Source organism: Pseudovirgaria hyperparasitica (genome assembly GCF_010093815.1).
Source record: "Pseudovirgaria hyperparasitica strain CBS 121739 unplaced genomic scaffold EJ05scaffold_1, whole genome shotgun sequence".
Taxonomy (NCBI): domain Eukaryota; kingdom Fungi; phylum Ascomycota; class Dothideomycetes; order Acrospermales; family Acrospermaceae; genus Pseudovirgaria; species Pseudovirgaria hyperparasitica.
In genome coordinates, this window is record NW_022985549.1 from 371,182 (window position 1) to 398,139 (window position 26,958).

Consider the following 26,958-nt stretch of genomic DNA (forward strand, 5'->3'; position numbering starts at 1 on the left):
TGATCCTGATTTGTCTTGATCCTGATTTGTCTTGATCCTGATTTGTCTGTCTCGAGATCACATTTGAAGATAATAAGGTTACACGTGACTCGCTGAATCACTATTGGATTCAATGTTTGCTGGACGTTCATGCAAAGCATCTTGGTGCCGTCTGAACGCATGATTAAGCTTATATGGCGATACAGTGAATTAACCTAATTAGTCTAACTAATATCCTAACCCAGGTCTTCCTTCTCATTCTACCGATGAGTCTTTAAGGGCTGTTTTTAATATTCGTCGACTTTACCTATCCCTTATACACCTATCTTTTATTCAGTACTTATGTTAGGCTACATTTAGGTATTATCTCTGCCTAAGGCATAAGCCTTGGAACATATGCCTTAGGCAGACATAATGTCTGAATATAGCCTGAAAGAAGGCCCGGGCTATACTTATTTCGTGAGCTGTTAACATTCTTTATGTTGATAGAGCAGCCGGCTAGTAAGATACTTGAAACTAGTGAAAGATAACATATATTATAAGGACTCTCAGCGAAGCGAGCCAATTGCTGCCCTGTCTGATATGCTCTAATCCAGAAGCGGGGATGGTATTGACCTCGGTCAAGTACCCCAGAATCCGCTGCATAGGTGCACGCTAATCCGCGGCTACGCATCGCCAGCCGTCCTAGTCGGAAACGTCACCTTAGAAGTTAATTACTATATTTGGGCTGTTTCTTGAACTTGAAGCTTGCTTCATTCTCAAGTGACTGCCACTGCTCATAAAGCAAGAAAGGCTTGTTCCATATCAAGTCCTTTCGGGTGTTCGATCAATATGGCGAGTACAGCGCATACCACGGCCAGCGGTACAATTTACCATCCGGCGGAGACATTCGATATTCCCCGATTGGACTTATTGTCCCTTCTATTTGGCAAGTATACTCCGCAAATCCGATGCCCATCAAGATGTGTGATTGCTGATCTCTCTAGACTCGAAATGCACCGATTCTCAAGAAGACACTGTCATACATGCATCTGCTGCCAATCCATCTATCGCGTTAACCAAAGCCGAATTGAGAACACAAACCCGTCGAACTGCTCACATGCTCCGCAGCACCTACGGCATTGGTGCGAACGGACCTAACAAAGACATTGTCACAGTAGTCTCAACCGGCAGCCAATTCGTCCCACTCCTCTTCTACGGTATAATCGCCGCCGGTGGCGTGTTCTCTGCTGTCAGCCCTGCAAGCACCACATCCGAACTCGCCCGCCTTATCTCCACCGCAGGAAGCAAATGCATCATCTGCAACGAAGCCACCAAAGATCTCACCATTCAAGCCGCCGGTGAAGCCGATCTACCGTACGACTCAGTATGTGTCATCAGCGAGGGTGCCACATGGAGTGTTCGCAAGCTCGGACACGAGCAGAATCTTATCACCACACAGGAGCTCGATTGGCAGCGCATCACAGATCTGAAGACACTCGAGGAGAGCTTGATTGTGCTAATTTATTCGAGCGGCACCACAGGCCTGCCCAAAGGCGTGTGTCTCTCGCACACCAATCTTGTCTCGGAAGCCGTCGTAACTCTCGAACTCACGAAGAAGCGCTACAAGATAGTCGGCAAGGAGAACTTCCAGTATCGCACTCTGGCCCATTTGCCCATTGCTCATATTGCGGGCATTCAGGGGTACTTCATTAACCCTTTTTATATGAACGGAACGACATATTGGATGTCCAAGTTTTCTTTCCCCGAGTTTCTTGAGTACAACAAGAAATATAGGATCACGTTCTTCTTCACTGTACCACCTATCTATCTACTCATTGCCAAAAGCCCTCTGGTCAAGGATCATTTTGATACATTGGAGCACGCAGTTAGTGGAGCGGCGCCCCTGGGCAAAGAGTTACAGTATGCAGCTAGTGCGAAGTTAGGGAAAGGGAAAACGTTTGTGAGTCAAACATGGGGGTTAAGTGAGACTACGGGGAGTATCACGGCTATGCCGTATGGTTTGAATGATGATACAGGCAGCGTGAGTAGCTTGGTGCCGAACTGCTATGCGAGGTGGGCCCATCTTCTATTCCTCTCCCTCATTTCTCCAGCATACCTTGTTAACCATGCTTAGAGTTGTCGACGAAACCGAGAAAGATGTACCCGTCGGCGAGCGCGGTGAGCTCTGGGTTAAAGGCCCGGTCGTGACGAAGGGCTACTACAGTAATGCTGATGCAAATGCTGACGCATACACTGATGGCTGGTTCCGCACTGGTGACATCGGCTACTTCGCCAACGGGCTTTTCTACTGCGTTGATCGCATGAAGGTACCACCCAGCTTCCCCTTCCATCACCCTATTTATCTCTTATATCTTTCACTCAAACGGGCAATTAGCTCTTGACTAATGCTGCCCAGGAACTCATAAAATACAAAGGCCTCCAAGTCGCCCCCGCTGAGCTCGAAGCCTTGCTCCTCACGCATCCGCTTATCGCTGACGCCGCCGTTATCGGTATCACCACTGAGGACGGCACAAATGAACTCCCGCGAGCCTATGTCGTTGCAGATAATTCCGCCATTAGTGAAATGGACATCAAAGACTGGGTGGCAACTAAGGTCGCTGGCCATAAGCAATTGAGGGGTGGTGTAGTATTCGTGGACGTGATACCGAAGAGTCCGTCGGGGAAGATCCTGAGGAAGGACTTGAGGGCACTCGCAAAGAGAGTTGATGGGGCGAAGCTTTGAGAATTTTCTAGCAGTATGGATTCTGGATTCGAATGTAGACCCGCGCCTGGTGAAGATCGATGATGTAATATGTCTCCGTATTCTTGTAGTAGATATACTGCTTGTCTTGCTAAGACGATAGGGTCAGTCCATACAAGAGCCTCCTTGTCTCTGTGCATACCTATAATTTCTATAACATCACTCAGATTGTAGTCTCACTTTCAGATTTGAAATTCCTGCTATATCTGAGCCCTAGTCTGGGGACTTAGCTGCATTTCAGCCTTGCCCTTTTAGATGGAGCATCTACAACCTCATCTCCACCATATCTGCGGATGATATGAGACGAGTCGAGCCAGATTACTTCTTTGTTCACCTGGGCTTTAGGGATCATATGAACTTAGAAGAGGTAACCATAGTTGGGCTGTCGATCTGGGCGCAGTGCATGTATGAAAGTGTATTTCCGGTCCTTCGTGCCTTTTGTCAGAGTCTGATGAAGCGTGGGATTAGCTTGTCAGCATCGTCTATCAACCTCACGAATTGAGCAGGTACATAAAGATATCCAGTGAAGGGGATTTGATAAGTTTTACATTATTCAATGACAGTTTTGAATGTAGCGAGAGCAGGTCAACGAGAGAGATCATTAGCGAGTAGAATGTAAATTGTACTCTAGCTTTGAGGGAGCGTAGATAGTTACTCAAATCGCATTGATACGCGCGATTACAAAGCGCATCTGGTCGCGAAAGCGTAATGCAGTCATGAAAAGAGATAGGTATGCCCGTGTTACCTTGTCGTAAGAGGAGAGGAGCATATAAATGGTATCAAACTCCATGACATTCGAAGACTCCCAAAAACACCACTGCTAAATGCAAAATTCCTCCCTTAACCTCCCATTTCCATCATATAGCATAATTCTCCGCATGCAGGAATATCTCGTCTTTGTCTGCATCCCCAAGCACATCACGCTGTAGATCAGCCACTGTTCTCTGTACGTCAGTCCGCATGCCCGGTGGCCCACACACAAACACGCACGTGCGCCGTCCGAAGCTCTTGCTAAAGCCCCTTAGCATGAATGGGATATCTGGCCGTCCGTACTCTTTGCTCCACCCATCTTTCTTCTTAACGGCTGCAGGCAGAAACGCGAATCGCATTAAGTTCTTCTGGAATTCGGTGGGCGTGTTTGGAAATCCAAAATCGAAGTGATGCGGGGACTGGGAGGCGGCCGGGTCGAGGACCTCGGAACCAGCGGAGACGGCTTGGGCAATATCCAGAGAGAGATTGCGCGAGCGTCGCTTTTCGGCGATGGAGCGTACGGCAATGGGAGCTTGAAGGTGAGTGCCTGAGTTTGAGCGATTTACATGTAGAAGATGGGCTTGCGGAAGGGCAGTGATAGTGTCTTCACGTTCGCGGCGCAGCTCCTGCTCACGTTCCGCGTCGGACCCTGCTTCGTCTGCAATGAGAGCGGAGTGCATAGAGACGCGTTTCGAAGAGATAACAGACGCACGCTTGTCTGCAATGCTGGTAAATGCGTGGTTAACTTTGTCGTGGAAGTGCATAGAGACCGGGCGGTTGGGTGTTTGGGCAGATACGAGCATGCCGGTCTTGGGCTGACGCTTTGCGGTAGTGATGAAGAATTGGCATTGGACTGAACCCGGCGGTGCGAATTCGCGACATATGTGCAGTTCTTCTTTGAACCATTCCATAGTTTCAGGGCGCTTAAGGGCCCAGATTACCTGTATAGATTTGGTGACGGCTTTGCCGTCGCGCATGCGCTTGATCAGATTGAGAAGTTGGGATGCGACTGCAGTGATACCGCTACCACCAGCTATGAGGACGACGTGATCAAAGGATTCCATTCTTCTGTTCATACCTCCGTAAGGCCCATCGAGAAACGCACGGTACGTGTGCCACGGGCCATGCTTTTGGGCACTGATAAGCACCCTTTGCGTAAATCCCTTGAATGGCCTAAATACAAGGACCATGTCTCTGTAGTCCTCACCGTAGTCAGATGGGAAATCGTCGCTGCATAGGGAGGCGACCGTAAAAGGGTGGTTCTCGAAGACTGAGACACCGGGCATGCGCAGATACACATACTGCCCAGGTCTCCATCGCATGCGCGTTGGGATAGTGACCTTGATCGCATTCTCTGGAAGAATAGTCACAGCTGCTTCATCACCGATCAACCAGGCCATATGGAATGGATTCGTCCAATTGAGATATAAAAGTCTCGTCATGTATGAGAACAGCCAAATACCTAGAGTTGCAAAAAGATAGTTCCAAGAAGTAAGGTAGTTGTTGCAGTGCCAAAAGAGCATGCCAAGGAACACCATGGAGATTGGCACATGCGTTATGACAAAGACTTCGTACATGCGTGCTCGTATATGTGGCAATGAATGAATGCAAAGTATTCCAAGGGGTACTAGGGCAGCTATTCCTAAGTATTGTTAGTTCAGACCTGGATGGTTTCTCCTAAGCCTCGACTCACCACTTCCATAGATGTAAAAGTCAGCCCTTGGGTTGAGCATAGCCTTGTAGGTTGCCTCCGATTGCCTGTCTTGCATTCCAGCAAGATAGAAAGGAACTGTGTGCACCAAGCTAAGGAACAAACATAGTATTCCGCCCCAACGATGATAGACGTTCAGCCTCTCATGTCCGATCCCAGTAAGAACTGAGATGATGTTCGCTTTCATACTCAAGCCAACGATCCATGGCATCAGAGCCACAGCAAGCATACCGGATCGTACAGTGACTGGAGGAGCACCAAATTCCAGACTTTGCCAGTATAATGGCTGAGGAACGAATATATAGCAGATTGTGAACGCAAATGCCGCACCAACAATAGCTACAGTCGCCATAGAGGGTAGAACAAAGGGTCTCCAGCCTTTCTTGATCGTCAGGACTGGAGTCGGACGGTAGAAGACCCATCGAAAAAGTGCAATAATCAGAAGGATAGGTCGAACAGAAGAAATGGAAGACTGAGTCTTCGGACCAGATGGCAATGGGCCCTCCCTAGGGAAGAACTTTCTCGTTGACCTGTCCGTGTCGAGAGCGGACATTTCGTAGTCGGTATCAGGAGACATGGTTTTTGCGGAGTGAATCACCTCTGCTTCGTATAGAACCGCTCGTATCCTATCTGTGAACAGATTGTAGAATCGCACGAGCGCGCTGGAGACCAGGAGTATGAGGCAGAAGTATACCCATCCTAGGGCATATTTACCACTTTTACTCCAGGGATCTCTTGTATTCGCTTCTACTAGACCTGCTGGGCTTGTAGAAGATGAGGGTATGTTGAGCCTCTTCGATAGTCCTTGTACAGCCTCAGCAAGTCCATCCCTCACAACGACAGCTGCAGATTCCGCATGGTCGTGGAATCTGCTCTCTGGAGCACTGAGGACCTCTGGTAGAACAGGCATGGCGTGATATCGTAGATGAAGCCGCGACTAAGATGTGCAATTTTCTTGTAGCAAGCTCCAGGCCCCGACTGTGTCCGCTAGCTCTGACGCCGTGAATTAACGTGTCCTGTGCATCGGTGGGATGTACTATGCCAGCCCGAGCTATGCTAGGCCTGACAAAGTTTACTCAGGACTGAAGATGATTGCGAAAAAGTTCGTGGCATGCGATTTCGTTACCACAGCAGGAGTCCTGTGCGACGTTGTGAAAGTATAGATGAGTCCTCTAGGTTTTTCAGTTGTCTTCGCAGATGTTGATGCAGCTTGCAAACCAATCAATCCATAGAGCCTGATGACGGGGAAAGTAGACAGTTCGACAACGACAGACAAGAGATGCAATATGGAAGAAAAGTCGAATATGCTTCACGATAACGGAGACAGATGAGTGATAATGTTCCTTGCGGTGCGGGAAGCGGAGAAGCTGCATGCAAGGGTCCGATTAATCACAGACCAACCGTCAACGGTATCCTGGTAGACCGAAGTGATGGTCCTGTATATCACCTTAAATGGCTGCCATTGTGACCGAGTAGCGTGCCAATGGACTTGGATGACCTAACCGGACATCCCTATCATCAATGGCGAACATGCATGACCAGGGATGCTGTCACTGTGTCCTATACCACACTATGCACACCGCCAAATGAGGGGAGGTTCGTGAGACGACATTAAATGCCTTACCCAGACTTGTGCCTCTTCAGCGCATTCTCCAGCAGTGGTTGAAACGTGGACACGACCGTGCCAAAGCTCGCGATAGGTAGCTGGAGCGGGCAGGTCAGACGGGAAATTTTTGGGTGTGGCTGATCTATCCTCTAACCATACTGCAGACCATCATTTGGCCCAAGCACGACCGATCCCCGCTGTCAATCCGTAATGAATGATAAAGAACTACCCCTGTGAGCTCATACGACGCCATCATAGAACGCCGTGTATGATAGAACGCCCAGTATGTAGTGCCATGCATCTTCTCGTCTCAAGCTACATGGGTAGTTAAGCCACCTCGTGCCAGCGAGAATGCACGAATCAAGCCGGTGGAGCGCAGCACGCCAGAAGTGCAGACGAACACAGTAGCCACTCCCGTCTCACATACCTAACCTTCCTGGAGCAGACAAGCTTGAGAGCTCGTGAAGCCTCATCGTAGCCAGTGAGTGGCTCGTCGCCATCTCATTTTAAGCGCTGACTATCCGTATAGAGCCTAGTAGATCCGCAAACCGCCTTAGTGGGCCGTGCTCCCGGGCTCGGGACGAATTGCCGAGCCTTTTCTCGACGGCGACCTTTGGCTTCCGCCCAATTGCAAAGCGTTCAAGGAATCAGTTGTCAGATGTCTGCATGACTCGGGTGCAGTTCTTTTGCCACCCTTCCCTAAGACGTGTGTAGTATGCTCTGGTGGGGCAGGGTATGGTTCGGCTTACGGTTTGTCCGTTTGAGACTACGCCTGCGAGTCAACATTGTGCCACACAGGGGATCGTGCATTGACTATTCATCGTTATCAGTTACTGATAAAACTTTTCTATGTCACACGTTTAAGCGCCGTAGCCTCGTTCAAATTTTGACATGCCTCAGCCCTAAGACCCAGGTATCAATCTCATCGTCGTTACATCCACTAGACTACTGGCTACCTATCTACGGTAGTGCTTATGTTGGTGTACTGATCATCCCTCATGGTAATGGTTCTGCTCAGGATGACGCAGATGCGTAGGCGCTAACCCTCGTTTCTTTGCGACATGGGTGGCTCATGGTTGCCACCAGTGGAGTTATACACCCTCAGAAATCTCCATCTCGTTGACAGGGAAGACATCGCATGTTCCCCTATTATTGTATTTCCAGAAATCTCTAGCCGCTGTACCTGCATTGGTGCTTGGACTGCTGTGATCTTTCGAGGCATGGCTTGCTTGTCACTGTACTGAGATGAAGCTTAGTCTGATCTGGGCGTTCCGTGATGCTTACTTCGAAGCGAATAATGTTTTCGAAAAAGACGGCGCGTATCTCAGGAGGTGAGGTCCGGGAGTTGCCGATTGCTTTGACTGAGCTTTAGGAAAAGATGTGGCGATCAAGCTCGTGATTCAGTCGTGGGAACGATGGAAACAAGGAGCATAATCAGCCCGTGACACCTAGATAATCGTGAATTCCTCAGGCTTGGATCCTTCAACCCAGAATCCGGCAACTCTACCTTTGCCAATTCGCTCGAACACTCTCCCACTGAAGCCGTGGTTGCAATCTGGTGCTACTTCGGTGAGTATGAGCACTTCAGCTTGGAGGAGAGGATGCTGCCGTGTTTGTTTGCACGTCAATACTGGGCAGATCCATGCGTCCACGGTGTCGTTCGTCTCATCCTCCACGTCCATCCACGCGGCACCGATAGGGTCTCCCGCCTCAGGGCTGTCTATTGACCGCATACCCTTCATCTCTTCTTCCCTCCTAAGCTTACAGACTGCCTTCAAAAGTGCCCCTCGCGCACTGATGTGCGCCTTCTCGACAATCCCGAATATGTCCGCGTCGTCCATTGTTACGCTTGCCGTCAATTGAAGTAATTGCTGCACATGCCGTCGGTCATAGCCCAGCTCCTCCAGCATCCGCGTCCCCTCAAACGCTCTCTGCAGTGTCGAGTTCTCCACGGGCCCTTCGATACTCGCCCAAGACCAGCTTGGAGCCCGATACTCACTTGCCCGACGATGCTTGGCTCCCCCATTACGCCGCTGGACCTGCCACAACAGCCCCCTCAAGAATTCATCTCCCCAAATACCTGCAAGATACCCACCGAGCATCCCGTTATCCGCGAAAACACGTGCTACGCCGGCGAGCGCGGGTAGTCTATCTCCGTCGACGGTCAAGCTGCGCTTACTGAAGGCCTCGATGGTCTCTGCCCAGCTGTCATGCATGAGCACTTTCGTGCGATCTGGGTATGCAATATTCAGATGTGCGAAGCCGAATGGAACATTAGGTTCCATGCGCATGAGAGCTTCGCTAGTGTATGCTTCACGGCATTCAAAATGAGCGAGAGAAGGCGTAAGGTGTAGGAAGCGCGCGGAGAGGGCACGTTCTTGGAATGTCCAACCACGGGCGGAGAGGGGGCTGGATTGGAGAGTGGGCTTGAAATCGGGGTACGCGGGCACCATGAATAGTTTAAAAGGAGGCGATACGACATATGGACCAGTGGTGAAGGGCCAGGGGATGGGGATGCGGGCTCGGTCACGAGGTGGGCGGGAGACGATGAGACCGCTCGATGTATCGGAGGCAGAGTGGCCAGCGAGAGTTAGGATGGCGCGACTGTAGACTCTGTGCATGGTTGCTGCTTCGCGGGCCCAGTCTGCGCGATCGTGTTGTACGATGCATAGGGCGTCGATCCAAATGTAGCGGATACCGAGCTTTCGTGTGAGGTGGATAGCGTCCTGGTATGTTTTTGGCATCGAACTCACCTTTATTCCAGCCCTATGCCGCTCAATTGTCTCGGCTGTGGTCAGAAATGGATTTACTGGTTTGCCCCAGCAGTAGCTCAGGGCGATATAGTGTGACTTGTCACTTTCATCTGTGATGTGCAAACGGACTTCCTTGTCGCCTTCACTATTTACATCTATCACTCTCGTTGGGAGGTGCCGAGTACTGCTGTCTCGGTCGGTCCATGAATTGCACTTTGTATGTCTCGTACGGCATGTATCGATCCATTGTTTGGTGATAGAGACATTCCTCTCGTCATCGACAGCAGAGGACACGAGTCTTACGTTGAACACTTTCTGTAGGGTTTCTGGTGCTCTAGCATAGGAGTCTGCTCTTTATTAGTCAAAAAAGAATCGAATACAGGCATCATTACCATCGTCAAGTGCTAGGTGCATCTTCAGTTTCATCATTCTCTCCTTGCAGAAAATCTCCAACCTATTACCGTTGAACAACTGCCATCGCAGCTTTCGACTGTCTTCATCTCTGACATCTTTTGCAATGCTGGTGACGTAGCCATATCGATTTTCCTCAACGTGTATAGCAGCTTCGCTCGAGATAAAACTGCAAAGATGGCATGTCTTAGCCGCCATCTCGAGCGCGTCCCATGTCGGCTGATGCCACCAATGTATCGGCTCAGTTGAATTCGGGTATTCATCCGTATACATTGTTATTGCGCGGGATACTAGCCATCTCTCGATCGCAGTGGTGCAGACATTGCAGAGAGCCATTTCTGGGTCTTACTTCGAACTATCAGTCGATTTCATGCGACATCCTCTTGAAAACTTGAAACATGCTAACAACAGAGAGTCTCAATGCATGAAAGCAACGAGGCTTAGTAATGTAGTGCTTGGTCATGTGTGTGGGGGAATGAGCTGAGCAGTGCATTGTGAGGCTGAAAAGTCAAGGGTTCTTATGAAGAAGAGGACTAATTAGCTGCTGTTGTCGCTCTTAGATGCCCCCGGCCTAGCTTAAAACGGCCAGCTCTTTAGCTTATACTAATTAATGTCAATAGGTCAACAGCCTTTTAATATTCTAGCATCCGGCAAGGGCTTCGACCAGAGGCCTCTACCAGAAAGTTTGATAATAAATCCATTAAATTGAAATTTTGTTACAATCATGAAGTGGAGTTAAAGAATCAATATTATTTACATAGGATCTACTCTATGTCGACTTTCTTTAGACTAGGCCAATGCCTTAGTAGGTTTAGCAGCTCGCACTATCACATTTTGTGAATAATACCTACTACGATCTACATCTTGACACAGCCAGCTGCGGGCGACACAACGTACTAATGATCTCGAAACCCCCCCTACAGAGGCGTCTAGACAGGGCATTCACATTGGGTAGAAATGGATTCAAATTTGGGGGGAAGCATCAATGAGGAGTTGTCTGCTTCATTTCTTGACTTAACATCCAACGTAGTTCAGAGCGACGAGGCATGCGAGCTCTGCAGGAAACTTTCAGTTGTATTTCAAGCAGTGTCCGATTTCGAGACACAAAAAATAATTCGCGAACCTATATCCCGGGAATGGGCAACGATAGAGAATCTTCGTCAGGTTTCAAGATGTTGTGTACATCGGACGCTTCTGCGCGCAATCCTCGAAAATTCTGTTTCGCGAAATCCAGATGAGGTGGTTGATCTCAGTCTCGGGCTCCGAGTCGACGAGAACGCCCAGTACACAGATGCAGAGGCAAGAGTCGGATTTGTAGAAGTTGGGAACGTTTATGGTCTGAAGACCGAGCTATGGCCCCGGCCGCTATCTAAACTCCAGAGCATTTACGATCAACAACTCAATGCGCAATGGATTGACCCGCTGATACTTCAGTCTTGGGAAGTATCATGTACATGCTGGACGAAAGTCAGACAAGTATATCACTCTCACACGAAGATGGACAACTCCGCTGAGGGACAGACTAGGTGGCTAGTCGATGTTAATAATCGGTGCCTAGTACCAGCTGATCATCAGAGCTATGTAGCACTCAGCTATACATGGGATCGCTCGCAAAATTTCATGGCCACTGCAAAGGATTTGGCGCGCCTGAGAACGCCGTTTGCTCTGGATGCCAATTACGAACAGTTGGCCCCTACCATTCGTTTCGCAATCGAGCTAGTCAAATTACTAGGAAAGAAATACATCTGGGTCGACCAATTATGCATCTTTCAGGATGATGATAAACACAAACGGATAGAAATACAATCTATGACCAGTATCTACGAAAACGCGGCCTTCACCATCATTGCAGCTCATACTGTCGGTGACCGTTGTGGGATCAAAGGATTGCGAGGCATCACTGGACCGAGGAAATTGAATCAGGAGAGATATATCATAGGTGCCCACAGATTCACATATCCACCTTGTAGAAAATACTCTTCCGAGCCATCAAAATGGGCCGCCAGAGGGTGGACAATGCAGGAAGACGTATTCTCTCGTGCGCGATTAGTATTTGTCGACGAAACAGTCTACTGGGAGTGCGAATGTCTGGGTTGTCGATACGAGGATATTCCTGACAAAGCATCGATCCAAATTAAGCCTAGGGAGATTGTGATAGGAGTTGAACGAGAAGATAATTCATGGGAAAATCTCCATTCCATGATAAGTCGCAACGAACCGAATACCGTCAACCTTCAATCACTGATCAACGTCTACAACACACGGCAACTTACATTTGCACAAGACGCTTTGTATGCTTGTGCTGGCCTACTGAATTCGATGCGCGCTTCCTTTCCAGGAGGATTCATATCAGGACTTCCAAAAGATTTCTTTGACATCGCTCTGCTCTGGACATCATTAGCTGATATCACGCGAAGACAACCTGACGCAGGCTCTTACTCAAATTGCTTCTTACCAAGCTGGAGCTGGGCCGGGTGGAAGGGTGAGATCACTTTTCAAGCATTGCTGCGCATAGCAAGTCCCCGTGGCCCCGACAGATACAGTATATATACGAGCATGTTTCTCGAAAGAGTCACCGCCACTCAAACGTGGTCATACCGAACTAACACAGGTGAATGGAATACCATACCATGTCGTTGGCTAGAAAGTCACGACCAATATTACGAATCATCCTCAAAAGAGCCTCCACCGGGATGGCAAAGAATCGTAGCGGAGGATACACTTGAAGAGATTCCTTGGTTTTACCAAAATATAGAGCATCTACCACGATACTTTTATCGACATGACAACTTCCCACGCATGAATTGCTATTTTCCAATATCCGGTCCTGAGGAAGGCAGAGTGCAAGAAAGCAATGTCATGGCACGAGAGATCCGCTGTCGAACCAATCGGGCTTACATGTATAAAGGGTATGTACTGAGCTCGGGCGACGCTTCGATACTCGATCGAGAAGGGGGATGGGCAGGTGCATTCATCGATCGTGCAATTGACGCTTCTAACTCTCGTAAGCTCGAAGACGGTGAGATTATAGAGCTAGTCCAGATTGCGAAGGGGGTTAGAAAAGAGAAGTATCCTTACTTTAGCATGAGTGACAAGTTAGTTTGGCCGGAGTGGCGCCAGAAGGCAAGACCTATAAGAGGTAAATGGTACGAGTTTTACTGGGTTCTTCGCATTGATTGGGAAAATGGAATTGCATATCGGAGAGGGATTGGCAGAGTTGTGGCGCAGATATGGGAGGCACAAGATCTGGAGATGATCGATTTGATCCTTGGGTGAATACCAGGCGTAGTTGTCATGATGTAGATCTACTCAATTATCATGAGTACACGAGATAGATAAGAACAAAACCTTACCACTCCGCTAGAACATCTCACCAACACATCACTACGGCCCTCACTCAACCCAGACAACAGTTTGCACAAACAAAATAATCATCATATCCACAGATCCACCAGTCCACTCCTCCTCACTTCCCCTGCCCAGCATCCTTCACCCCCTTCGCAACACTCGCACTCCCATCCTGAATCCCATTCGCCACATCCGCCACACCCCTCGCCAACGGCTTCCCCGTATCTCCAGTCGCGCCCTATAATCCCATCAGCACATACCCAACAGAAAGACCCCCAAAGCCTCCTCATTCCATACAACGTTCCATGAGCTGGCAAGGTGACAGGGAGATAACCTACCTCAACAACCTCCGCCACACCCCTCCCAGCCGCACCGACGACACCACCAAGCGTGTTCGTGACGCCGCCGACGGTGTTCCCAACGGTCGAGGTGACGAATTTGAAGCCGGAGGAGATGCCGGAGTCGTTGCTTGCTGGGCCTGTCATTATGTTGTTGGCTTAATGGTGAATTTTGCTTTGGGATTTGGTAGAAGGTGTGGATTTTGAGGCTTTTGGATCAAGGTGTTATGGGGAGTTGGGCAGATCATTTGCGGGTTTGTTTGTTATATTGATGATGGGAGGTAGGATTGGGCTTGCTGACGTCATGGTATGAAGATCTTGCTTTTGGGAGGAGATCTGCGGGACGCAAGGGTATCTAACTCTTATCCATACAAACCCTGGCTTTGTGGTGAGACATGTTGTACGGTTTCGTCACAGGATGCGTGGAACGTGAGATCTGGCAAGGAGGTCTTGTTTTTGTTCGCATCTGCTATGATAATCATCCACCACTCTTCTTGTAGATGGTATTTGGGGACTTTGTAAGGCGGACTTCTACATGTATAACGAGATTCCGCTATCACTTATATGTGATATTCTGACCCACGGTGATGCAGCTTACGTTGCTTGTCCTGCCCTCCTCGGCGCAGTAGTGTACGCCTGGAGAACTCTCCTAGTTGTTTGCCCGGAAGTGCGAGACGCGTCGGTGGGAGAATGTAGCTGGGGCCAGGCGTTGCTTACCACTACAGTCTGGATCTGGTTTGTATGACACCCGTGCGCGTCGTGCATTCAGGTAGACTGTGCATCTAATACATCCTTACACTCTTTCCATCGCTGTTGTGTAAGATCCACGATTGTCCTCATCTTCTCCACGTCAACAAAACTGCCTCCGCGCTTATCAATGGCTCGTATCGAATTGGCTGCATCACCGGACATATCTACGACGACTGAGATATGCTCTCGACAGTGCTCTTCTTCAAATTGATCCGGGTCTGCCAGTATCCAGCCTTTCTCTTGCGTGGTGTCTTCAACGCCTTCCGGTGTCTCGTCAAAGACTGCAAAGCCTGCAGGAATCGGTAGACCACGTAGACTCAGCGCTTTCGCATCAGCAATTGAATCAGAGCATATGATGGCTTCCATGTCGGGATCCCACCACGCTTTGGGGAGCTTGACAGAGCGCAGCGCAGCGAGCATCGCCAGCCACGCCGCGTCCAGCGCCGCACCATCTAGGCTGATGTACAGTATGTCCAAGTACAAGGTCCAATACGCTATTATTTCCGGCTCAGACCCTACCTCCGGTTCTTGTTCAATTATGGGCTGATACCAGATTCTCAGGTCCTTTGAAGCTACCAAACCGGTTGTGGACAGTAACTGGAGAAGTCGAGATGCCAGCGACTGGGCCAGGCCAGATGGCGCTTGGCCGGGTATATGGGAGGGATTGCTCCCCGTGGAAAGTTCTACATTTGGAACCAATAGGCCGAGACGTGCGAGTTCGTCTCTATCGTTGTCTTCGTCGTTGGTAGAGATGGTCGGCGGGTTGGGCACATCGCGAGCCAAGAGGATTTCGCCGCGCACTCCACACACTACAGCAGTATTTCCCATACGCACTACAGCACTCCCATTGCAATGAGTGAGGGAATCTGTGTTGACACTCAGCTTGCGAAACTCTGTGGGTTTGCGGCCGTTCGGTCGGACTGAGGTTTGTGACTTTGACGCCGGCGAGAGGTGCGCGAGGAGGTATTGGCGGGGCTGGAGCGCGGCGAAGATCTCACGGGGAAATGTCAGCGCTGAAGGGGCATTCGCAGTTGTAGATGTTGCCGCCATCGTAGGAAACTGTCTGCGCCTGCTGATCGATTTTAGACTTTGTGGTTTTGCAACGCAGCTCCAGAAACTTTTCTGTGGTGGAGAGAGACAGCAGGGAGCTTGGACCACCAAAGCCTTGTGGCCTTACCGTACCAGTATGCCCGTACCATGGATATCTTCCACATCAGATCGTTCCGCGTCCTTCCATACCGCCGCTAAAGAAGTTAAAAAACCACTCAAGTAGTATAATTACTCCAACCAGAATAAAAACATGATGTTTGCCTTTCACCAAGACATCGTGAGCACCGGCGAGGATTTTGATAACTCTTCTTCACACTGCAGCCAAGCAGTAAACACCTACCTCTACAGTAGACGATACTCACAACATCAGCATTTTCGGGAGAATCCTGACAGGATCGACTATACGCCGGCTAGATCTGTACCCTCACTTACTAGACTCGTGAATCTTCACCTGGCATCCTGACGTCTTGACTACCCAGCCTTGCTTCAGTATGTTCATATACGAACGTGGTCCTCCGTGTAAACACGCAACTTCAGATATATGCAACAAGCATGGCTCCGACCGCATTCCATTCCAAGCTGTCTGGCCCGTAACCCGAAATCACAGCGGAACAGGGTCCGAAAAGGACGACCAGCACAAAGTCGAGCCCCTGAGCCGCGCTCCAATCGAGCTCCTGGCTACGGAACTCCTCCGGTCTATCACGGATTCTCTCGATATAGTGTCCATAGCCTGTCTCTCACTGTGCAGCAAGGCCCTCCGATATCAGATCGGAACAAGGTACACAGAACGTGTATCCCGGAGATCGATCTACCACACAATATACCCCGGTAGCCACGCCAATCGCCGGGAATTCCTGAAGATCTTGGTCAGAGATCTCAGCGCGGATTTCGTATACTGCAACTCGCATCTATACCTCCGTCGCCGGCAGATCACTCTTGAATCGTTATGCTGCCGCAGTATCGCCTCCTACCACGGCATAGTCCCTAGGAACAGGAGCAGCAGTAGCAGCAACAACACCATCATACCAAACCCACAACTCTGTAGCCCCTGCAAGCACCTAGCCGCCATGGGCCTCGACTTACCCATTCCACTCTTCCCTCTCTCATACGTCCAAGTCCACCTCGTCCTGCACCACGGCCTCTGCCTCCACACACTCGAATGCGCCGGAAGCTGGACCTGCCCACACCCACTCCCCCTTTCGTGGCTACACAAAACGAGCAAAACGCGCCCCTACCCATCCCTCCCCTTCCTCCGCAACAAAAGGAAAGACAGACCCCTCCCAGGCGACAACATACTCATGACGCACCACGTCACCGCCTTCAAATCCATCGACGAAAAACAAGTCCTCCTGCACATCAGATACGCCTTCGGCCAGCAGAGCGCCGACACCGACTTCGACCTCCGCACCGCCGTCCTCGATCTCGACTTTGCCGTCTGCAAGCACGTCCGTGTTGGCCGTCGCGATCCCAACTCCACCACCCCACTCACAACCCTCCGCATTCCTAAACAGAACCGTCACTCTATTAGCTCGCTGCGTAAATGCCCCTTTTGCCCGACTGAATTCCGAACGCACCGTCACTACCGCAAGTTGCCCCGGTATCGTACCAAGGACGATGAAACAAAATTGTATATCGAGGTTTTGGTCTGGCATCGTCTGGGCACGGGGAGTCAGCATGGGGATGGAGACTGGCTGCGGCTTGTGGATGAGGGAAGAGTGGTTGAGGTTGAGGGAGAGGAGGAGGAGGTGGGTGAGGTGAAGAAGGCGTATGAGGTGGCGTACGCGGAAGAGAAGAGGAAGAGACCTGTGCTGAGGAAATAGGGGGTGAATGGATGTGATACGGGAGGGGAAAGTGTAAGGGGGTGAGGAGGTTGTTATGTGGGTACATACATGGATTGGCATTATATTTCTCCTTCTGTGTCATGTAGCCTTATGCATGTTCATAGACTCACTAGCCCTAACAGTTTTGTAATCTGAATCAATATAAGTGCTTCGTCGTCGTATACCTTGCTTGACGCCATCACATGAAGACAAAGCAGTAGATTGTCAGTGACCACTTCATACTCTTGACAACAACAACAATAACGTGACCAAGCACGTCTCGCCTAGACATTACCAACTCTCTTACATCCAGATCCATATCATACAGAAATCCAACCATGCAAATTACCGCCTCCACCATCCATTCACCACCTCAGCTCTCCGGCAAAACATCCTGTGTCCCACCTCCACCCGCCAAATTCGCCCTATCCATATTCCCCCTTCTCCGACCCCTGTCTCCCCGTCCCCTCGCATTCCACGTTCCCCTCCCACCACCACCCCCACGGCCCCCCCTATTCCCACCCCCACGACCGGCCGGAAATCGGCCCTTACCGGCAACACTAAAGTTAATCCGCGTGAGCGGATGCTGCACCCACTCCAGCTTATCCAGCCCGAGCCGTGCCTTCTCCGCGTCACGCAGCCGCCACGCCTGGTACACGCCCATGAGCTTCTCGGGATCGACGTCATCGGTCTTGTCCTTGGCGGGAGTGCCGTTTTTCGCCGATTGGCTTGGTTCAGCAGCAATGTCGACGCCGCGCAGCTCGTCGACCCAGGCGCGCACGTACTCGCCCCGGGCGTCGTAGTCGAGGGCTTGCTTGACCGGGTTGAAGACGCGGCCGAGGCGCGGGTCGTTGCCGACGCCGGCGACGTACTGCCAATTACCCCAGTTGCTGCCGACGTCGTAGTCGACGAGCATGGCCTCGTACCATTCCGCGCCAAGCCGCCAGTCGATATTGAGGTGGGAGGAGAGGAAAGAGGCGACATTCTGGCGGGCACGGTTGGAGGTGTAGCCCGTGTGGATGAGTTCGCGCTGGCTGGCGTCGATGAGGCCGATGCCTGTCTCGCCGCGAATGAAGCGGATGAGCTTGCGGCGGGTGATTTCTGGCGAGCTGCCGGGCCCGCTGTGCGAGAGGTAGTGCCATTCTTTCTTGGTTTGCGGGTTTGAATAGGGCTGGAGATCGGCGCCGGCTTCTGCGTTTGCGCGCGAGAGCTTGGAGCCGCGGAAGCCGTGGATGGTGAAGAGTGCGGTGTTGAATTTTTGGGCACATAGGCGCATGTAGTCGCGCCAGAGGAGTTCGAAGCGGATGGCGGCTGTGCCTTTGTTTTCGCCTCCGGCCCAGCCGGGGACGGATGGCCAGTCAGTTTCTTCAGAGGGAAAGAATGGGAGTACAGGTGGTGTGCCATCTTCGAATTGTAGCATGGCGGCATGCACTTGGCGTGCAGAAAGACAACCTATGGAGAGGTACGCCGAAAGCTTGGTGCTAAAGTCCTCACCGAGAAGTCCGTTGCGAGTGTCCTTGTAGGCAGATGCTGCGCCAGACTTGAGGAGATGATGCAAGCGTTTCTGGCCTTTGGTCTCGCCACCAGCAAAGGGGTGAGCGGACCCTACATTTGATGGCCAAGAAGGCGGATTTGGAATGTCTGGCTTGGAAATCAGAGGAGAGAGGAGGGCTTCTTGCAGAGCCTCTTCGCCATCTGGAATTGCAAAGGGCTCGAATTGCGACGGAATTGAAGCTGGAAGAGGGGGTAACTTCTCAGGTAGTGGATGAGTCGGTCGAGGTCGCTCCCGCAGAGGCTCGACAGATTTTCGAAAGGTCGTGTACACATCCGGTAAGTCTATAATATTCGAAATATCGAAAGGAAGATCGCGACTGTCGTCATGATTAGCATATGAAGCGGCAGCATTGACGAATTTGATAGAGCACGTGACTGCAAAAAGTCGTAAACATAGACTTACTGGTCGACAAAGTACTTCTCGTCAAGCCACAGTTTGAATTCCTTTCCATGCTTCTCAGTCTCTTTTCTCACAGCTCTTTCTTGCGCCTTCTCTTCGGAACCTGTGTCTTCCGTCATCCACACTCCCACGATCTCGCCCTTCTCGCCGCCATCTGAATAATGCTGCAGGATATCTCGAACAACATCCACGTACTTGCCAACACGAATAACCAAACCACTTCCAAGCTGGCCAAGCGTGCCTTTCACATCCCAAACACTCTGGGACACAAATTTCGCTCGATGATAGCCCGTCCGCCAAAAGCCACTATTTTGAGCTCTTGCCTCGGGATACGGCGATTTGGAGTCACGCGACCTCAAGAACCCCGAAACCTCGATCTGATTGGCAGAGTAGACATAGACTGGTAAGATGTGCGTGAATGGCGGCGAGGCTTGTGATGACAGGCGTGATATCTCGTGGAAGACTGGATTATCAGAGACGCGCAAGTCGCGACGGAGCAGATAGACGAGAATCCTCGGGGCAGTGGCCATTGTCAAGGATCCAAATTAGACGAAGATGCAGGCGCTGTGTGTACGCAGAAATGATAAGCGAGAAAGCGGACAGCGATATAATGAGAAAAGATAGAGGCAAGGCAAGGGCAATGATATGCAAAGAGTCTTGGCGACCAATCGAAAGCACAACTGGGGTATCTTGAAAAAAATACAAGTAGGTAGAGCAATTAGACGGATGACAAGGCGGGATGACGGTGTACAAGTATGAAATGAAGGGGGAAAAAAGGGAGTGGGAGCAAGACAGCAGCACACAGGCACGAAGTGATTGGAGACTGCTGCAGAAGGGGAATGAATGATAATGGATTAGATGATCCGGGACTATAACCAACTGGCAACTAGACAGGTTGAGATCAGTGTGTTGTGGGTATGCGGGGGGGGGAATGTATGGGTAGATACCAGAATGAAGTGAGTTTGTGTTTATGAGATGCGCGAGGCGTGATGCGTCCAGTGGATGCGACCTGATGCGAGAGCCGAGAAGGCGAGAGAGGCCGACGAGGTCGAGACACGCCGATCAGGAACGGGCTCTCCCCCAATGACAACGTGTTGGGTGCGCAGACTGAGGAACTTGGCGGGTATAGCTGAGACTGGATCTCCACTGTGGCTGGCGATGCCGATGCCCACGACCTACAATGTATCGCATACTTCTCGCCCCTGGCCATGCCCCCTAAGCTTTGTTTTCTCTGTACGACGTCATAGGAATGAATACACAGTGGTCATAGTCATATAGAACCTAGGGAGTTACCGCTGAACATGGGCCCTGCCACGTCGTCCAGTCTATTATCCATCAGTCCAAGCGGCGACCGAGTGCATTTCCAGTGACATTACTCGTCGGCTATAGCACGACGGGGCTTACCCGAGGCCTAGACCTCCTCCCGATGAATTATACATATCTAGAGTACCAGATGAATGGATGGGCAATACAGATCCAAGTCTGGTGACAACGCACAGATGTCGTCGTTATAGCAGGCTGTAGTGGTTCTGAGAAAACAAGTTGGGTACTGAGTTTTGCAGCGCCACACATCCATTGCCGTTCTACTCCATCTAATCATGTTGTCACTGACGACACCATCTAGCCGTCTAGTTCATTCGAGGAACTAACTACGGATAGGCGAGGTGGAACTCGCCTTTCAAGCCACGCTTTGTGCCATCATTGACTTGGTCGCCTCGATCTGCAAGCATTACTGCTCATCGTCGTTCGTCTCCGATGCAGTCTGTTCTAGCAAAGTCTCGCACTAGACCATGCACATAGGCTATCACGGTGCGTGCTTGTGCTTCTCACTCCACAAGTCCTATGTCTTGGAGTTGATAATACATGTTTGAGTATCCCTGCCGAATCCGTCATCGATATGATCATCCCGGCCCTTACAATACGCCAGGGTCCTGGGATCGTCATCATCCATATATCCTGTGGCGCCCCCCTCGGTTCCCACATCTCCAACCCAACAGGATCTGCTAACACACGTTGCGCTCTGCTCCTATCCATCTCCATCCCTCTTTTTCTCTCTCCAAACGTTCCCGTCTTCCGTCTTGGCAGGCCTTATGCACCCAGCGCCCCTTATCAATGGTCGTTGATCGTCCTACAATGCCCAGCCACATCCCCAGCACAGACAGTTCTTCATTCGCATCGATATACCCCATGGTGCCCAATACGACGTTCCAAGCGGAGATGGCTCCGCAAGTCTACATCCAAACATCCCAATCAGGTCAATTTCGACTCTAGATGAACACTTCCTGTCGCATGCTCTTCCATATCGAACTTACAAATTGCAGTCCCATTGTCGATCTTCACCTCATAGGTGTCCCCCGCCAGATCTACATGGTTTCACCGACCTCGTTTGCCAATCTGTTCTCCTAAGCCCCACGAGCTCTGTAACGTCAACGTTGCACGGCTCTGTAACAATATGCAGCTCGTATCTTTGAATTGCAAAGATTGACGAGCTTCGTCGAGTCGATCTTGTCTTATCATGCTCGTCCAGGTTTTCTGTAGTGCTCGGCGTGCAATCCAGAGCTCTGATTGAAGTCGCTGCTTACGCATTAGCATTCGGGCCAGAATTCACACCCGCGGCTAGATTGTTATGTTTACCTTGGTATCATCCGACGAAATATTTACTCGGAAGACACGATCTACATCCGCTCGTGATGCAGCAGCCATGCCTGTGAGCCGCGACGGCCCTCTACGACAGACATTGTCAACAGAATCGATTGCGGAACACGAACCGTGATGCAGCATAAACTGCGTCCTCGTAACATGCGCCTTATGCATATGTCCATTGGGCGTCAAAATATGCTACTATGAAGACCCGGCCAGATCCGCATCACTGTCATCCTGCCTAGCTAACTAGACAAGTCGACAGAGAGAACTCATTCCCGTTCTTCCCGCGTGGCACATCCTGGCTGTTACTCGAACAACGCCATCGGATCGAACCATTACTGCATACAAACGCAATATGTACATACGCACTAAGCATCCTTGTAGAACAATCTCATCACTGTCGCACGCCAAACTCAAGGCTCGGAGACCTTAGACTCGAATGTCTACGTACCTAGCCATTATGCAACTCTCAGTCACCATGATCCATGCAAAAGCTCACCAAGTGTGTTTGCTGTTTGCACCAATTGCTGGCATGCCAATTACAATTGGGGATTAAACGTGTTTGTAGACGATACATGGATTTCGCTGCTCGGATGGGCAGGTTCCGAGCCGCGCCGTGGTTGCGAGGCGGGTGTACTTGGATGGGAGAGATTGAGTACTGATGTAGGACAACATGCGCAGGTAGGCGTCTTGATCCGAGTGGTCTGAGAGAGTATGGATGCGAGAATACGGGATCCTCAATATAACATATCGACAAAGTATCTTGGTGTAGAATGGTAATGTTAAAATCCAGTCTGGAGGATTTGGTGCATGGGAGTGCTACATACAAGTTAACATAGAGGCTGGTATTGTACACGACGGCTGTATCGTTAAGGTTTGTACTATTCTATGTCGGCAGATCAACAGTTTAGGTCAAGTATGCTCAGGCGGTCTGTGCTTTACCAAGTGCCTTGACCGAGTAATTAATTAACCCTTGTAAAGCTATCTCGACACAAACATCGACTCTATGCCGAAGGATGATTCGACCTAATTATAGACAATTCCTGTCCGCAGCAGTATTTCCCTCAGGTTAATTGTTGGCTTGTCCAGAATACTGGCTCGGCATACAATTGCACGAAACGCTAAACTTCTCGGGAAATAATGGCGTGGCTGGTAATTAGATGGCCGGGGGGCTGATGTCTGAGCATTCTCCAGCCTCTAGGTAGTCTATTTACGCAGACTTCATCACCAACACACGCACTCAGTAGACAACTAATATCCGAATTGATAAAACCTGTCATATCGCTCTAGGCGACTAATTGCCTGATGTTGACCAGCACCTCGTGTCAACACTGCTGCAGTTGCTCTTCGCACCCTTCCTTCCTCGTATCCTGAAAGTCTCTACCATGACTCCTTCCACGTCTTCTCCACCCAGGATCTTCATCGTAGAGCGATACCAGTACAGATCAAAGAGCCAGCAACTACCTCAAAAGGAGCCTCACAGTCAACATGACGACGTGGAATCCGCAAACGAGGCAGCCGACAGCGTCTTCCAGCAGCTGATGGCCGACCACTTCAGCCAGTTTGGCTACCTGGAGACCAAAGGCATCGATGCCCGCGATGGATTGTTTCGCGGTGCATTCCTTCTAGCTCAGAAGGATTCTGGAAATTACGTTGAGCGCATTGGCGTATGCGTCCGAAGAGATTTACATCTGCCCCGTTTGCATAGCGGCGCGGGCACGTGGGGAGAGATCCGCAATCTGCCCTTCCATTTGAGCCCGGATCAGAGAAGCACCAAGCGGAAGAGGGATATCTGCGATAAAGACCCACTCGGGAAGGAACCGAAGCGTTGTGAGCTCTCTGTGCGCGCGAGAGACTGTGCGAGAGCTCCCTGTGGCAGTGCGATGGATCCCTATGCTGACCCAATGCTGCTTGACGAAGGATGTTTAATGGGTGCAGCAAGGTGACGATGTTTCAATGTTGGATTAAAGGCTTTCGCGTGCTCACCTGATCAACGGTCCCACGAGCCCCTCGACGACCGTCCAGGATCCCAGCGGGCTGGCTTTAATTTTATATGTACGCCTACATTTTAGATCGAGTGATCTCGGTAAGGAATCTGGCGGCAAGACACTCACCAGCCCTCAGATCTCTTCTTTGTCAAGCTATGTTATGTCTGTGCAGCTACGTGTAGGTGGTACAACACGCTCCAAGCCACGTCAGCCGAGTAGGCTGTCCTACAAGGGATCGCTGTGCTCAACGTCTTGTAGAGGTATATTCTCGAGGCCTGCTGCCTGTCAATAGGCACGAGCGTAACATGTTGATAGTATGCCATTGTACTGCAATATCCAGACAATGACGCCAACGGCTGTATCACGGCGCTTGGGGGGTAGATAAGCTTTACAACGGCGGATACAAGCACTACGCTAATTCACTTCAAGCAGGAGGAAACGGCCTCATGCAGCAGCATTCTACGCTTGCTCGCAAATGGATAATTAGAATATCGGCATCGGGGCCGGGCACCCACGCATTGTGCCAGCTACTATGTCACTATTATGTCGCCAGTCCTGCGCAATTGGTCCTTAGTTTGTTGTGGAACTAGTACCATCGAGTAATCCCAGGTAGAGCATACGATTCTCACCAGGATGCTCGCGTGCCGAGGACTGGGTGCTTTATATGTAGTAGCTGTTTGCTGCCGCAACTATCCGGATCTCCAGCAGCTTTCACTCCAGCTCGGTTAGGGTCAAGATGCGATTCTCCTTTGCAGCCCTGTCGTCGGTCTTGCTCGCGTCGAGTGCTGTGCTGGCTACCACGCCTTTGAAGAACCATGCCGACCAGTTCAGGAAGCGAATGGACAAGTACGGTCCCAAACCACGAACAATCGAGGAGAAAACTCCCCTCGTGAAACGCAGCAGCAATGAGAGGAAGCCTTCTCCCTATGCCACCGACAGAGCCCAGCGTGAGCTACTTCAGTTCGGCACGTGAGAGAATGTGCCTGCTAATGATAATCACCCAGATTTCGTCGTTAATAGCACCGGTTTCCCCGACATTCCTTTCGACATCGGCGAGAGCTATGCTGGTCTCCTGCCCATCTCTGACGACCCGTACGAGACCCGCAAGTTGTTCTTCTGGTTCTTCCCCTCCGAGAATCCAGCCGCGAGCAAGGAGATCACGATCTGGTTCAACGGCGGTCCGGGCTGCAGCAGTCTGTCCGGCTTCCTGACGGAGAATGGTAAGTTTACGTGGCAGGCCGGCACGCTGGCTCCGGTCGAGAATCCTTACTCCTGGACGAACCTGACAAACGTCATGTGGGTCGAGCAGCCCGTCGGCGTCGGCTTCACGCAGGGCGTTCCGAACATCACGAATGAGGTTGAGCTTGGCCTCGAGTTCATCGGCTTCTACAAGCAGTTTGTCGACACGTTCAACGCGCACGGCAACAAGGTGTACCTGACTGGCGAATCCTACGGCGGCTTCTACGTCCCATACATTGCCGATGCGTTCATCACCGCAAACGACACAGACTACTACAACCTGAAGGGCATAGCAATCAACGACCCCATCATCGGCGACTTTGCCGCGCAAGAGGTGGTCGTCGCTGTTCCGTACGCAGACTACTGGGACAAGATTTTCTTCCTAAATGAAACGCACAAACAAGGGATCCACGAACAGCATGAGGTTTGCGGCTTCGCCGAGTACATGGACAAGTACTTCAGATTTCCCCCGCCGCAGGAAGCCTTCGTGCTACCCGCGCAACTGGACAACGAAACCCTCAACTGCGACACCTTCGACACCATCTACACCGCCGCCCTCGCCGTCAACCCCTGCTTCAACATCTACCACATCACGTAAGTCCGCAACCCCTACACTATACCACCCCGTCAACCCTCTAACCTCCCCCCCCCTCCAGCGAAACATGCCCGCACCCCTACTCCCAGCTCGGCATCGTCAACGCAGGCGACTACAACCCGCCCAACGCAGTCAGCTACTTCAACCGCACCGACGTCCAGGCCGCGCTCAACGCCCCCATCGGCACAAACTGGCAGCAATGCACCGCAACCGTCAACGTCTTCGGCGGGCCCACAAACAACAAGAACCTCACCGACACCTCCGTCGGCCCCGCAAACAACGGCGTCCTCGCCCGCGTCATCGAACACACAAACAACACCTTCATCGGCTCCGGCGACCTCGACTTCCTCCTCAACACAAACGGCACCCTGCTCGCCATCCAGAACATGACCTGGCACGGCCTCCAAGGGCTCCAGCAGTTTCCAAACACCCCGCTGTACTCCCCCTACCACCCTGATCCCGACGGCGGTGCCCTCGCAGGTGCTGGTACCCTCGGTACCTGGGGCCACGAGCGCGGCCTGACGTTTTACCGCACCCAGCTTGCTGGCCATGAATTGCCCGGCTTTACCCCTGGTGCGGCGTACCGGGTGCTGGAGGTTATGCTGGGCCGGGTGGGCTCGCTGAGCGATATTAGCGATTTTACGACGCAGGATGGCATGGGCGATTTTAATCGTGTGCAGGATGGTGGGTCGGCGAGGCTGAGGAGTCGTGAGTTGTGAGGACTGGGGCGTTGGATTGGAAGGGAGGGGGGGTTGTTATATAATGATGGGTGGATGGGTTGATAGATTGATAGATGGGTGGATGGAAGACTGGCTACGGTAATCTAGTGTGTATACGTGTATACCAATCATGTCCATACACACAAATTCGTTGGCGGGGTCAGTCAGGACCTCGCGGGAGACGGCGGGGTTGGTAATGGTACTGGCAATGGTCCTAATGGATAATGGGTAATGAATAACAGGTAATGAATAACAGGTAATGAATAACAGGTAATGGTAAAAGACTGACAACGACACATCAATAATACGTCGAGTATATATGTGTACGTGTGTACTATATGTACGTGTCAAGTGTATGTGTACGTGGTGACTCCTACCCTCCCACCACTACCCCTCCCCAGACCCCCAATCCATCTGCCACTAAATGAACATAAACACAAACAATGCAGACCTACCTCCCCAGGACAAACCCACATAGCTGCATCATTCATTCACAACGCCGTCTCAGCAGTATCACCCCACTGCATGGGTAACACATGCGGGTACTACCGCGTTTATACG

The 26,958-nt window shown here is 51.0% G+C and overlaps 9 protein-coding genes across 9 annotated transcripts; 4 read left to right on the forward strand and 5 right to left on the reverse strand.

Annotated features, from left to right (window-relative positions):
* The first annotated feature begins 647 nt into the window (after positions 1-647).
* On the forward strand, positions 648-2,864 carry EJ05DRAFT_534036 (acetyl-CoA synthetase-like protein). The gene is made up of 4 exons (XM_033749158.1): positions 648-907; positions 966-2,034; positions 2,096-2,288; positions 2,378-2,864. The coding sequence occupies exons 1-4, from the start codon at positions 811-813 to the stop codon at positions 2,702-2,704; spliced, it is 1,686 nt and encodes a 561-aa protein (XP_033604943.1). The 5' UTR covers positions 648-810; the 3' UTR covers positions 2,705-2,864.
* A 715-nt stretch (positions 2,865-3,579) lies between these two features.
* On the reverse strand, positions 3,580-6,093 carry EJ05DRAFT_481426 (uncharacterized protein; the record flags this gene model as incomplete). Its single annotated transcript, XM_033745071.1, has 2 exons — positions 3,580-5,114; positions 5,166-6,093. 2 exons carry the CDS (start codon positions 6,091-6,093, stop codon positions 3,580-3,582), a joined length of 2,463 nt encoding a protein of 820 aa, XP_033604944.1.
* Positions 6,094-8,031: 1,938 nt separating this feature from the next.
* EJ05DRAFT_515842 (HET-domain-containing protein) lies at positions 8,032-10,289 on the reverse strand (the record flags this gene model as incomplete). Its single annotated transcript, XM_033748637.1, has 2 exons — positions 8,032-9,889; positions 9,935-10,289. The coding sequence occupies 2 exons, from the start codon at positions 10,287-10,289 to the stop codon at positions 8,238-8,240; spliced, it is 2,007 nt and encodes a 668-aa protein (XP_033604945.1). The 3' UTR covers positions 8,032-8,237.
* Positions 10,290-10,605: 316 nt separating this feature from the next.
* On the forward strand, positions 10,606-13,484 carry EJ05DRAFT_3349 (HET-domain-containing protein). Its single transcript, XM_033740875.1, has one exon. It carries the CDS (start codon positions 10,911-10,913, stop codon positions 13,227-13,229), a length of 2,319 nt encoding a protein of 772 aa, XP_033604946.1. The 5' UTR covers positions 10,606-10,910; the 3' UTR covers positions 13,230-13,484.
* EJ05DRAFT_471505 (uncharacterized protein) lies at positions 13,214-13,856 on the reverse strand. The gene is made up of 2 exons (XM_033742976.1): positions 13,640-13,856; positions 13,214-13,539 (listed from the first exon to the last, which is right to left on the reverse strand). Exons 1-2 carry the CDS (start codon positions 13,784-13,786, stop codon positions 13,420-13,422), a joined length of 267 nt encoding a protein of 88 aa, XP_033604947.1. The 5' UTR covers positions 13,787-13,856; the 3' UTR covers positions 13,214-13,419.
* Positions 13,857-14,059: 203 nt separating this feature from the next.
* EJ05DRAFT_506217 (ribosomal protein S5 domain 2-like protein) lies at positions 14,060-15,481 on the reverse strand. Its single transcript, XM_033747795.1, has one exon. The coding sequence runs from the start codon at positions 15,437-15,439 to the stop codon at positions 14,405-14,407; it is 1,035 nt and encodes a 344-aa protein (XP_033604948.1). The 5' UTR covers positions 15,440-15,481; the 3' UTR covers positions 14,060-14,404.
* A 1,849-nt stretch (positions 15,482-17,330) lies between these two features.
* On the reverse strand, positions 17,331-20,186 carry EJ05DRAFT_534042 (cryptochrome). The gene is made up of 2 exons (XM_033749159.1): positions 19,217-20,186; positions 17,331-19,130 (listed from the first exon to the last, which is right to left on the reverse strand). Exons 1-2 carry the CDS (start codon positions 19,741-19,743, stop codon positions 17,633-17,635), a joined length of 2,025 nt encoding a protein of 674 aa, XP_033604949.1. The 5' UTR covers positions 19,744-20,186; the 3' UTR covers positions 17,331-17,632.
* A 2,895-nt stretch (positions 20,187-23,081) lies between these two features.
* On the forward strand, positions 23,082-24,100 carry EJ05DRAFT_471508 (uncharacterized protein). Its single transcript, XM_033742977.1, has one exon. It carries the CDS (start codon positions 23,242-23,244, stop codon positions 23,800-23,802), a length of 561 nt encoding a protein of 186 aa, XP_033604950.1. The 5' UTR covers positions 23,082-23,241; the 3' UTR covers positions 23,803-24,100.
* Positions 24,101-24,535: 435 nt separating this feature from the next.
* EJ05DRAFT_471510 (alpha/beta-hydrolase) lies at positions 24,536-26,715 on the forward strand. Its single transcript, XM_033742978.1, has 3 exons — positions 24,536-24,791; positions 24,849-25,677; positions 25,740-26,715. The coding sequence occupies exons 1-3, from the start codon at positions 24,581-24,583 to the stop codon at positions 26,395-26,397; spliced, it is 1,698 nt and encodes a 565-aa protein (XP_033604951.1). The 5' UTR covers positions 24,536-24,580; the 3' UTR covers positions 26,398-26,715.
* Positions 26,716-26,958: the final 243 nt, after the last annotated feature.